Below are 12,354 nucleotides of genomic sequence, written 5' to 3'. Positions count from 1 at the left end.
CAGGACTATATTAGACCCAAAGTTATCTGTTTAAAACACTTGGACGAGGGATGCCTGGGTGGCTCTGTCAGCTGAGCATCTGACTCTTGATTTCAGCTCAGGTCATGATCCCAGAGTTGTGGGATTGAGCCCTGCCTCGGGCTCTGTGTTGAGTGTGGAGCCTGCTTAAGATTCTTTCTCTCTCTCTCTCTCTCTCTCTCTCTCTCTCTCTCTCTCTCTCTCTCCCTCCCTCTCCCTCTCTCTCTCTCTCCCTCTGCTCCTCTCCCCTGCTTGCACTCTCTCTCCCTCTCAAATAAAATTTAAAAAAACACTCAGATGAATGAGAAAGCTTCCCAAGTCCCTTAGACACACTACAATACGTGTATGTAATGAAGAGATGTTGGTAAAAGTTAATGAAGTTCTAAATTTTATATACCATTTACCCCAGTGTGGGTTGGACTTTCTTTTTTCTGACTTGATCTGGATTTCAGTACAGACTTATGCTGCTAGCTATGTATATATTTTTACTACCAATTACTGCTATTTCTGTTATTGACACTGTTTTGCAGAACTGTCTTTAATTTTTAAACTATTAAGGGACACTTTGCGCAGACTTTTGAAGCTTTCTGCTCTCTATCTGGGCAGCATGTGTGCATGTGTGCACATGAAGATTTTATTTGCTTAAGGTTTCACATGGATGAAGCCATCAGAGATAGCTTTATGTTTTTATGAGGCTTGTTTCAAAATGTTCAGGAGCATCATTCCTGATTGATAATTTGCAGACGGGAAACTGCTCCTTTGTCTCAAAATAAATGAGAGATGGTTCAATATCATTGTGTGCAAGGGAAAATGAGTTCTAGAGGCCACCCCTAGATCCTACCCAGGAGAAACTCCACACTTAGGGCTGTTTCACTACAAAAATGAATGAGCTTCCCACAGCAATCAATGCCTCATTCATTCCTGAGCCACGTACATGGTAGCAGAACGTTCCTATCTATCTTTGACGAGAGTGCAATTCCAATGTGTGTGATTTAACAGTGTTTAAGAGCCTTTCAGGTTCATTAGATGCTGAGTAATGTATACCTTTATTCTATCCACACGGGAGTAACTGCTAGGGAAGAAGTGTCTATGTCCACTGCAATCCCATCAGGAATGACTACTGGTGTCCCTATAGCCAGCAGAAGCCTAGATAACAACCAGTAGAAGGAGGAAAACACTTTGTGGGTTCTCTTCTGTAACCTGTCCTTCAGACCAAGTACAATACAGAGCCGTAACTGGATTTTTCCTTCCTTTGTCATGTCTCTCCTTCCTACCCTTTTCTCTCAATTCACACGTTTACTGCACCAAAGCCCAGCTCAAACAGCAATTCTTCTCTGAAACAGACTTCCACCTAAAATGTATCTGTTTCCTCTACTCAATTAGAACATCTAGTGTGTGGCACTGAATACACAGTGTCCTGAGTTCACTTACAGATCTCCTCTCCCTTCCTAGATTATGAAGCCTTCAAGCATGGAAACCGCAACTTGTAAAGAGCCACTTAAGTCAGTTACAATATAAAAAAGGTACCGAATTTTTTATCCACTCAGTAAATAGTTACTATACAGCTACAGTACTCCAGCACAGTGGACACGGCTCCTTTCTCGACATGGCTCACAGCTGAGTGGCATGACTGAAGGAATTTGCAATGCCATCTCATCTATAACCGACGCTCAACAAATTTCAAATAACCATAAGAAGAAGAAAACACGTGCCCTGAGAGGAGTCCCATAACAGGTCACAAGGGATCTTTATCTACAAGAAAGAACACTGTTAGCTTCTCGAGGAATTTCCCCAGGGAAGTGGTATAGCTATCTCAGGCAATCAGGCTTAGCTTAGATTAAACAAAAATGTGCAGTGAACTGCTCTGATGACACAGTGTTCTGAAAGAACTCTACCAAATCAAGTCTGATTCTTTTTGCCTCAACAACTGACCTTAGAGATTGAACTTACACTTGACTGAAGCTCCTCTGCTCTCAGACAGAGGTCTCAACACATCAGCTACAATAGTAATAAATGAGTAATGGCAAAGCCCCACTGCTTTCTCACAGCTGCTAGCTTTCAGGGGGAAAAAAAAAAGAAAAAAGAAGAGGAAAAACCAGTCTTCCGAGCCTTAATGTTACATTCTGAAAATTTTCCTTCATCTCAGATAATGAGACTCTTGGGAACACCAAGCTTGACAAAGGTAAAATAATACATATGTTATGTTTTAGACAAGACCTACAACCACAAATGGAGCCACTCGGAGCTACAGCTTGGCTTCGTACTTGCCAAGTCAAAAATACGAAATCAAACGTTATGTGTGTCTAATTCTTGTGATATCAAAGAACTAGACCTTCGTCTGTGTTTTTTCATCTAATTCACAGAGCATGTGGGATGCCTGGGTGGCTCAGTGAGTTGAGCGTCTAATTCTTGATTTCCATTCAGGTCAAGATCCCAGGGTTGTGGGATCGAGCCCCACATCAGGCTCCATGCTGAGCGTGGAGCCTGCTTAAGATTTTCTCTCCCCCCAACCGCCTCCTCCCCCACTCGCACATGCTCTAGAAATAATGATAATAATAATAATTATTACTATTATTATGTATAAAGCACAGCTACCTGTGGGATACAATTCCCCAGTACTCAGATGAGAAAACAGAACCACAAAGCATGTAAGTGGCAAACCCAAGGTCATGCAATCAGCTTAAGCGGGAACCAAAACCTAGGACCTCTACTTTCAAGTCCAGAGTCTTCTTGGTAAAACCTATGGCTTCAAAGAATGCACTAAGTACAGAGCCCCTCACTGACCTGGGAATTTCATTTGTTCTTGGGACACTAAAGAGATTGTGTGACCTTTACCTCTTTAAGGCAGCCCATAAAGTTGTTGCTGACGGGTGAGCCTGGCAAGTCAGCGGTACTTGGGCTTCCTCCCACGTAGAAGAAGTCATCCGAGCCCAGCATGGTGTAGTCCTCCTGAGTGTAGCCCGTTGTGGTAAGGATGCCATCCACAGAGATTGTCACCTGGTGGAGGGACATAGGGACAAAAGAAATCCCAACAATGACTTTATAGTCTAATCAAAATCCGGCGGCTTCCCCTACCTGTGGCATCACTTTCATTAAGATTTTGGTGAAGTATGTTTTTCTAATTTGGTTTGATTTTGGTATATGCAGCCAAGTTCCATTTTCTGGTCTGCCTTCCCTGCGACCCAAGCCTCCAGCATTCCTATGCAGACTCCCGGGGGACTTTGGTGGAATTGCCAAGATGGGCAACTTGCTTTACCCGCTGTGCTCTTTATTCAGTCAGGCTAGAAAATGGAACTATCCTCAGACGACATCACTTGTCTCAGTTCATTGGTAAAATTTTCATTTATTTTTTGAATGACTATTATTTATGGTGGTAGTGAAAAACAGCAAAGGAGACATTTGACAATGGGTTTGTTAGGGTTGGTCTTTGGTTGTGGATGGTTTTTTCCTTTTTTCTTTTCTTTTTCTTTTCTTTCGTATTCATTTCTTTTGGGGCTCACACCACGCTGACAAACATGCATTCGGGAAGGGAAGGAGAAGGGTTTTGATTTCGATGTGTCATGGGTGATACATGCCATGGACGACCCCAGGACACGAACCCCTGCCCTCCCTTAGCTGCCATCACCACCACCAAGAGAAGAAATGACCCAAACCAAGAAGGCAACTCTAACAAAAAGAAAGGAATATGAGGCATACTAACCAAAATGAAAATAATAATAATAATAATAATGCCCACAGGGAAGATATAGCACCCACACACCCAACATCCATGAAAGGAGCAGAAGGCAGAGAGAAAAGATGGGGCCTCAAAGCGTGCACACACCATACGCTGACACACCCATGCGAAAACCATCAGGAGCCAAGAGAAAAGGTGGAAGAAAAGGGGGAGGGAAGTGGGCAGGGGTGAGGAGAACCAAAGGGAAGAGTCAAAATCCACTTCACACGTGCATGCACTGAAGAAACCGGAACACAAGATGGAAATAAACACAAAACAAAACAAAACACTGGAAACTACAGGGTCATCTTTCCCCTGCCTGCCACCTCCCTCGCTAAAAAAAGAAAAGAAAAAGTCCAAACCCAACCCCAAAATATATGAAGGATGAGAGGAGAATGAAGAAGAGTGGAGACAAAAATAAAGAGAGGGAAGAGAGTGGAATTGGGCTGATGATTGGCAGGTTGTTAGTAATGAGGAGGAAAACGGGGGAGCAAATTCTGATGCTGATGGGGAAATCCACGAGACAGGAACATGCCATGCAGAGTCTGTATGGAGGACACACTGGCAGAGCTCCCTATGGCCACGGTGGGGAGTAAGGTGAAAGCAGGGAAAACAAGAAGAGAGAAGTAAGAGTACTTTCCTCCCCAGATCACCTGCGGCAGGGCAGCCGTGGCCACACCAAAGGGAAGGAAAAAAGGGATTAAGGAGGGAAGTGGGAAAAGAAAGGAGCGAGAGTGAGAGGGATAGGAAGACAGAGAAGAAAGTCCTCAATAGAAATCCTCTTGTCCCTAGTCTGTAACTTCAAAGTTGCAAAATAACAAAACAAAAGAAAACAAATTTAGCTAAATGGAGAATCTTTCTTTAAAAAAATTTTTTAGGAAAAAAAAATGACAAACTAGAGAAAAGGAAACCGTCCCAACCAAACTCATCCAAATACCATTTCCAAGACTGGCACGTCCCCTTCCTTTTTTTTTTTTTTTTTTTTTTTTTTTTACAACAAAAAAAAAAGACTTGCATTTAATTCAACAACAACAAAAAAATTTAAAAGAAGAAACAAGTCTAAGGAGGATAAAAGGGGGGTTTTGGGGAGGAAAAGGGGGGCAACACACGGCAAACCCAAAAAAAGAGACAATAAGAATGATATCTACCAGACAATGTAGTTTGTTTACCATAGCGTGTCCGATGCCTGAGTGCTTTGCGGAAAAGGGGGAAGAAAGGAAATTAAAAATTGTGAACAGAACGATTGTTAATTAAAAAAACTAAAAACAAAGATGAGTCGTTAGGGTGTTAGTACATTAGTCGGTTAGTAAAATGACACATTGCATGAATGATCTTGTGTTAGTTTTTCAAAAAAAAGGCACCCGACACAGAAAAAGAGAGTGGGGAAGACAATGAGACCAGGACTCTATGGAAAACCTTGGCAGCCAGGGCACAGCTAGGAAAGGAGCTGCAGTCCACCTTGTCACGTAACCCCCCTTCTTCCAAATACCACTCAGACCACACCTCACCCCAGTTAGAATTAGCACCATACTTACTTTCCAAGAGCTCTTCTGAATGAACACCCTTTCCCTTCCCACCCTCTAGCACATACACAGTCCACCTATCCTGAAAGAAAATACCCCTAAAGTTTACCATTTCAACATGTAGGTAGATAGTTAGAGCTCAAATACCAATGCACTGGGCACTTTTTTAATATATATATATATATATATATATATATATATATTTCTGACTCAGACTATTTGCATGAATGATTACGACTTTCAGTAGAACGACAACAACAACAACAAAAAAAACAGAAAGCATTTACAGGTCACATCTAGCATAGGAAGGCTACAACTCTAGCTCACTCTGGCTTTCCACAGGCAATTAAAGACCCATGAAGCTCTTGATTTTGTGTGGATGTGTGCAACAGGAGAGGGACATCCTCCTCTTTCCTTTCTTCTTCATTTACAATAACTGTACTGTTGGAGTGCATAAAAATAGTTGGGAGTCTTCTTTACTACCCAATGCAGTTATTATTTTGTTTTCTTTGCCAGAATGCTTCCCATTGGAATGGCTCTACCCCCATTCTCCTTTAGAAAATGCTTTTCAAGCTTTGAAGCAATTTCTCCTATGGATAGCAGAGAGGACTGGCAGGTTAAACATGATTAAAGAAGCCCTACAATTAGTCTCCGATTGCTATTTTCAAATATTCAAATGCCAGCACACCCTGAGCTGGGTGCGAGGCCGGGCAGCTGGAACACTGGAAGACTGGTAACCCCAGTTTTGTGTTCGTGGTTTGACTAATGTGGCATTACAGGTAAAGCAATTCACATGAGGGCCATGTTCAAGGTCGGATTTTAAAACAAAACTGAAAACAAACCCAAAGAAACGCATCACTACCTTGTCCTTAATCCCAGTTACAGTTTGGAATAGGCAATCCACATTCCTTCCTTTAAGCAGAACTCCCAGTGAAGTGTCTGCCTTTGATCCTGACTCGGCTCAAAGGTAGAATCATGAGTATATGACCAAGAAGGAAGAAATGGGCAAAGTTCTGCTCCATTTAGTAATGAATACTCCAGGAAAGTCCAAGTAAGCATTCCTCAGATGAATTTTTGCCACAGAAGCCATTCAACCTTACCAAAAAGGTAGATGAGACAGTCATAAGCTTGTTATCAAATATTTATGAAGCAATTTACAGTTTAATTGAAATAGACAGGGGCTTCCAACCCCTTCAAATGTATCCTACAGAACTAAAAAAGATGTTATAAATGTATTCTTAATGGGCAAAATAATCATCTTAGATGATTCAGCACGGAAAGGATTTGCAAAATCCACTCTGGTTTTCTGAGATTTCCCTCTCTTTCAATAAATTGCATTTAGATGCAAAATTCAGTCAGGATTTCAATGAAGTCCAATTTTGGGCGCACTCTCTCTATGAGATTCATTTTCCTTCTGCCAAGAAATGCCCCAACACCCTAGGGCCTCTGTAGCCTTGTCCAGAACTGAGAGCTCTACTTAGCTGCATCGCTGGTGACAGACAGACACAGGCACCTTCACGACAGACTACTCAGATTGTAAATCGTGCGCATGTCACAGTAAGTCTAGCACCCAGACCATGGAGGAGCTCATAATCCTTCTGGAACATAAGGTGCTTTGCATATTTAGCCACCACATACGGCTGGGGAGGATTATAATCACCATTCACGAATGGAAACTGTGGTGTGGAAAGGTGAAATGGCTTGTCCAAGGGCACTGAGGGAGTTGGGTCTTAGAACATGGAAGAGAAACCCTCCAGGGTTGCTTTCCTCTGCTTGCTGACTGAAACAGCACAACCAATGTTTGAATAACACTTTAGTTTATCCCCCGCTCAGTTTATAGGACGGAACTGGGGCCCAATTCTATTTTAGAGAAATGTTTTCAGTAGAAATAAAAGTGAGCCTTTCTCCAGCTAATTGGAATCATTCTGGAATGGCAAAGAAGTGTATGGAGTGGGAGAGAATCAGAGAGACAGGCTGACTGGTAAGAACCACAACCCGACCCTGCTCTTCAGTACATGAAAATTCTCCCCTCCGCTGACTAAAGGGTGTTACCATGTACCTGCCAGTCAAAACTGGCAAAAAGGTTATATCTTATTTTTTGGTCTAGTCTCTACAACTCAAATACATCACACCCTTAAATGTTGGCAAATGGAAATTCGACTTGGGCCCTCTTGACAGCTGAGCTGTGTCAGTATGTATGGTGGATTATTAAAGAAAACATCAGCAACTGGACTGTTTGGTCTTAGAAGAAAAACAGAACAGTGATTCAAAATGTCCAATCCATAGGTATTAAGATGAGTGGGGGCTCTAAGTCTTGAGTTATTTGGTAACGTCACAGCAGATAGAATAGAGATGCCTTCTTCAACGTACCTAAGTGTTAAATGGGCAGTTTCGAATACTGTGTGTTCCCAGCATGTGTGAGCCTTCTCCATTCACATAATAGTATTAAAGAGTTACACTTTTATCAAATGGAAAACATATGCAAACACCTGTCAGTTCTTAGGCTTTCCTATTTACATTAGAAGGCACTGAATCAATCATATTGCAGAAGAAAATTTGATAAGCACTTTCTGGAAATTTGCATAATGTTTTCTGATTAATAAAGGCTGAATGCTATCTAACTGGGTTTAATGACTAATTCACAAGGAGAAACACCAAGTGAAAATAGCAACCTGGAAAAGGCGGTGTCAGCACAGACCTGGACTTTCACAGGACTTTTTCCGGACTTTTTCTCTTCACTGATGTGGCCTGATTGAGGTGTTGACATTATTACTGTTGTGACTATTATTATTAGTTATGAAACTGAAAACCACTTCACTTGGCTAAGGCTTTCTGAGATGTTGTCACCTGACGGAGTCGCCTGCTCAGAATCAGCAAGCGATGGGAGTTCTCAAGCACGAACAGAACCAGGAAAGGCTGCTCCAAAGTTGACATTTTTATTTGGGTCCTTCCACTTTCCAGGCCTCCCAGTCAACTGAAGAGTCTCGGAGGTAGAGACAGGGGCAATAAAGTAAGAGCGGCACACCAAGGAACAGAGAAACAGAGGAATTCAGAAAGATTCCAGCTAATTCATTGGAAGGCTAGAGGTTAACATAACAATGGGGCAGGGAGGGGGGTGAAAGTGGAGATGGGGTGGTAAATTAAAAGGAGGAGAAAAAGGAAGACTTTCCGGAAGGAATTAAAATCATGGCATCATGACAATGGCTAACTTAATTAAAAAGAAAAACATATATTCAAAAAACGAGGAAAATCTAGCAAGCTGCAGAAACAAAACGCTGTCCCTAATTGAATTTAACAATACAAGATTTCAATGTAATTAAGAAAATGATAAAAACCAAAGCAGAATAAAAGGAATGAAAGTACTTTTAACTTTTATTATCTATACAACTGAATTTTCTTCTGGACAAAAAAAAAAAAAACAAGCACAGTAGAGAACTGAAGTATGAGAAGAAACATATTTTCATCATTTTCCTTGTGGAACTGCAGAGACTGGGATAATGTTAGACTTCGACAAATCCAAACCTGTTTCTACACCCTTCTCCAGCTCATCCAGCACCTGCTTCACAAACCTCCTCCCCAGCTACCTAAGAGGAGCCTCCGGGCACCCTCTCCCCTCAGCCATTACCTGCCGAAGGTTGCGTGTCACTTTGACATCGTGCCAGGCGTTGTCGTTGAATTTTCCATTCACTGGCTCCACAATGGCCTCAAAGGCCCCGGACCCCAGGTTAATGACCAAGGAGACCGCGCCATCCTTCAGAGCCAGGTTGACATAGTCAGCCGACTTGCCCGTGTGCAGGATGAGCCCGTTCCGCTGCCAGGTCTTAAAGGAGAGGGTGATTTCATCACTGCTGCTCTGGATCGGGTTCTGAGACAGGTCGTAGCACAGGTACTCAGAGCCTCGGAACGTGGCCACGTTCTCCTCTCGAGCTGCAGGAAAAGGAAAGAGGAAAGCAGTCAACACTTGACTGGCATGAGTCAGACGTACGCAAATACCAAAGAGAACACATCCCCCAGGGCAATGCCCCTGCCAGTGAGCCCAGGGCAGCACAAGCTCCCTCCGACTCTTCCACCACCAAACCTGTGTCTAAGTACCACGGAAACCGCTAGAGACAGTAACTGCAAAAAAGCTACATCTCCTCACAGGGGTAGAAGACCAGCACAACGGTACAGGAGAGCTTGCTGCCTTTCCTTCACACTTTCTCAGAGGAAAACCTGGAGGGAAATTTTATGCTACATGGTAAAGTGAGGCTTACATTGTTTTTGCTTCAATGATGGCTTTTCAATGCTTATGCCAGAGCTGGTTTAGAATGGATAATTAACTCTTCTGACAAAGGGTTCTTTGGCTCTAGGTACCTTTTATTGACCAATAACTAGAAATCAATTACCCTGAAAGATCTGTCTCTAATTTCCATCCATCAATAATAACCCAGCTAGCTAACTTTGGTTTCCATAGAGTCCTGAGCCCAGGGGAATGTGACAGGGATACTAAATAGGAGGTTGAACCAGAAAAAAAGGTGATCAAGCAGATGAGGAAAAAGGGATAGAATGAAATTTGGTAATATGCTGTGACAAGACAGCAATAGCTCCCTTAGACACAAAGGGATCTCTGCTCCAGGGGTCTCTGATTTACATGGCCCTTGGTGGACCATCCTAGAGAACATCTTTCCCCCATAGGACTAGGGGTCTGCAGGGCCAAGACAGCATTCCAGTGAAGCACACGCTCTCTTTCAGAGCCATACACGGGGATCCTCTAGTTTCCTACCCGGAGAGCCCAAGGCCTGTTTCCAGGGCTTGTGCAGGCCTCTTTCCTGGACTCGTTTTCCAATAGCAAATCATGCACTGGTGTGCATACCTTAAGATCTGAGGGCTAGGAATGGGGGACCCTCTTCAGGGGTTTGGGCAGAGCTTGGCCACATGGGCATCCATGCACATTTATACAAGAGCCCTTGTGGATACAGGGAGGAGCCAAAGATAGAAAGAGGAGGGGGACAGGCCACAGGCTGACAACCAGAGGGGCTGGTTCTCCCTGTGCCAGCAACTCCCAGTGCAGAATGCTGAGGAATCCAAAAATTCTAAGTGTGCACCTGGCTTACCACGTAGTTTCAAAGGTATATTTGTCAAGATAAGAGGATAAAACAAGTTTTATTTTTATTTGTTGATGTAATTTACAATTTCAACACACACCCTATGGCCTTCCTTGTGTTCTTCTGCCAAGCCTACTTCATCCCAGGGTTGGCCAAAAGCTATCAAAAGCACATCATTAATGAAAGGAAATGGGCAAGAAAAGGTGGGACATGCAGTTTCCCGTTCAAGAATGGGGGCTACCAAATAAAGTAGAGCACATTCTATTTTCTCTTCTAGAACCACACTTCAGCCTTAGTAACCAAAGTCCACTCTACTTCAGCTTAGCTCCTTACCAACCATCACAAGCAGCCCTTGCTAAGTCACTTAGGTAAAATAAACATATTCTCATCATGAGGTAAGAGCTGAGGTCATCATATGGGAGAGATGACCACCCACTACATACTATATTAAACTGATCATAGCATCAAAAGACATCATTAAAACATGAACCCCAACTTCATACTCCAGAGAGTTAAAGATCAGGTTTGCCCTGTGTATTCCAGAGGATCTCAATGATGTGTCTACCTGCATATTCCTTTTTGCACGCACCCATACACACACCACCACACACACCACCACCACATTACCACCACACACACCACCACCACATTAGTATAAACAAGAAGACCTGTTCACCTATAAATGACCACAATGTCTCCTCCACACGTATAAGTAACAAGTACTACTTGGCACATAAGCCATGTCTAATGCATTTTACCAAACAGAGCCAAAAAAATAAAATCATGGAGCAGCAATTTGATACCATCTGTATGTTTGAAACAGATCTGTCCAACCCCCTAGCACCCTGTCTATTGTCATGATCTCTCCTCTCATTTCTGAAGAAACGGCTTTGTTAAAATGCAACTGGATGAGCCTTTGTTTCGTGCACCAGGAGGTAAGCCTGTCTCGAGGAAAAGACAGCAAATCAAATGCAGTTATCACCACCAAACTCTTCTCCTATGGATGCAAATGTGCATGGAGCCAACTACTATGCCTGTCCTCGGCACCACATGTGGTATATTAACGGGTGTCTTCTATACACATTTAAGTTCTACCTTATGTGCCCACCGAACTGAGATAAATGAACAAGGAAATGAGTGCCTCTAAAAAGATGCTTAAGTTAATCATTGAGTACCCCTCAAAGGGGAAAGGCTTGACTGAGAACACTAAGGCACCAGGATATCATTTGATGTGCTATGTGGTGCTTAATATTTGACATGTAATTAAACCAAGGAGTATATAAAAATAAGTTTTAGAGCTTATAAGGGATTTTAGAGCCTGCCTTATTTAATGCCCTTATTTTATCAAGGAAGAAACTGAAAACTAAGAATAAGTGAGTTACCCAAGACCACAGTCAGCCCGTGTTACTCTGGACTTCTAGTGCCTATTTAGACTTTTCTCTAAATATGCTTTTACGCATAGCTCTGGATGTACCTCATGTTCCTACTCTAGTACCCAAACGGCATAAATGACTCCACAGAACCATGCACTAATTTACAAACCATCCCAGACCTTGGATAAATTGAGCCAGAAACCTATTCCCCCCAACCCCATGTAAATCACAGTTGCTCACCAAAACTAGTATTTCCCTTTCCCCCTTGGAATTTGGACATGCTTAAAGCAAAAGGACTTGTTTTATGTGGAAGGCCATAGAAGAAAAATGACATCATTGTAGAGAAGAGAATATCACAATAAATAAACAAGAAATAAAACCAACGTGAGAAATCATCTATGTAAATCACATGCATATTTATGCTAATCTGTATGCAAATCAGCCAAATGAAGATTTTTATGTAGCCGAGCAGGTTCCTTTGCAAGTATCTAACAAAAATGCTGTAACACTTCACAACCGTCCCAATCTCCTCATTCAGTAACTTCTCCAAATTCACCTCTTCCTAGGGCTGGCAGAGGCTACCAAGAGCATCACCCCAGATGCTGGTTATCTCCTCCACATATCAACACACAATGGACAAT

At 42.6% G+C, this 12,354-nt stretch overlaps 1 protein-coding gene across 9 annotated transcripts in view; it reads right to left on the bottom strand.

The window, feature by feature from the left end:
- Positions 1–12,354, bottom strand: part of NRXN3 (neurexin 3) — a 1,570,788-nt gene that overhangs the window by 1,111,470 nt on the left and 446,964 nt on the right. For all 9 annotated transcript variants that reach the window (XM_042990246.1, XM_042990247.1, XM_042990244.1 and 6 more), the window contains 2 exons: positions 8,882–9,183; positions 2,854–3,015 (listed from right to left, as the gene is read on the bottom strand). In XM_042990246.1, coding sequence (XP_042846180.1) covers positions 2,854–3,015; positions 8,882–9,183 — 464 coding nt within the window. The remainder of the gene's footprint in view (positions 1–2,853; positions 3,016–8,881; positions 9,184–12,354) is intronic.

The sequence above is a fragment of the Panthera tigris genome, chromosome B3 (assembly GCF_018350195.1).
Source record: "Panthera tigris isolate Pti1 chromosome B3, P.tigris_Pti1_mat1.1, whole genome shotgun sequence".
Lineage (NCBI taxonomy): Eukaryota > Metazoa > Chordata > Mammalia > Carnivora > Felidae > Panthera > Panthera tigris.
The sequence above is the reverse complement of the archived record's forward strand: the minus strand, read 5'-3'. Positions and strand labels throughout refer to the sequence as shown.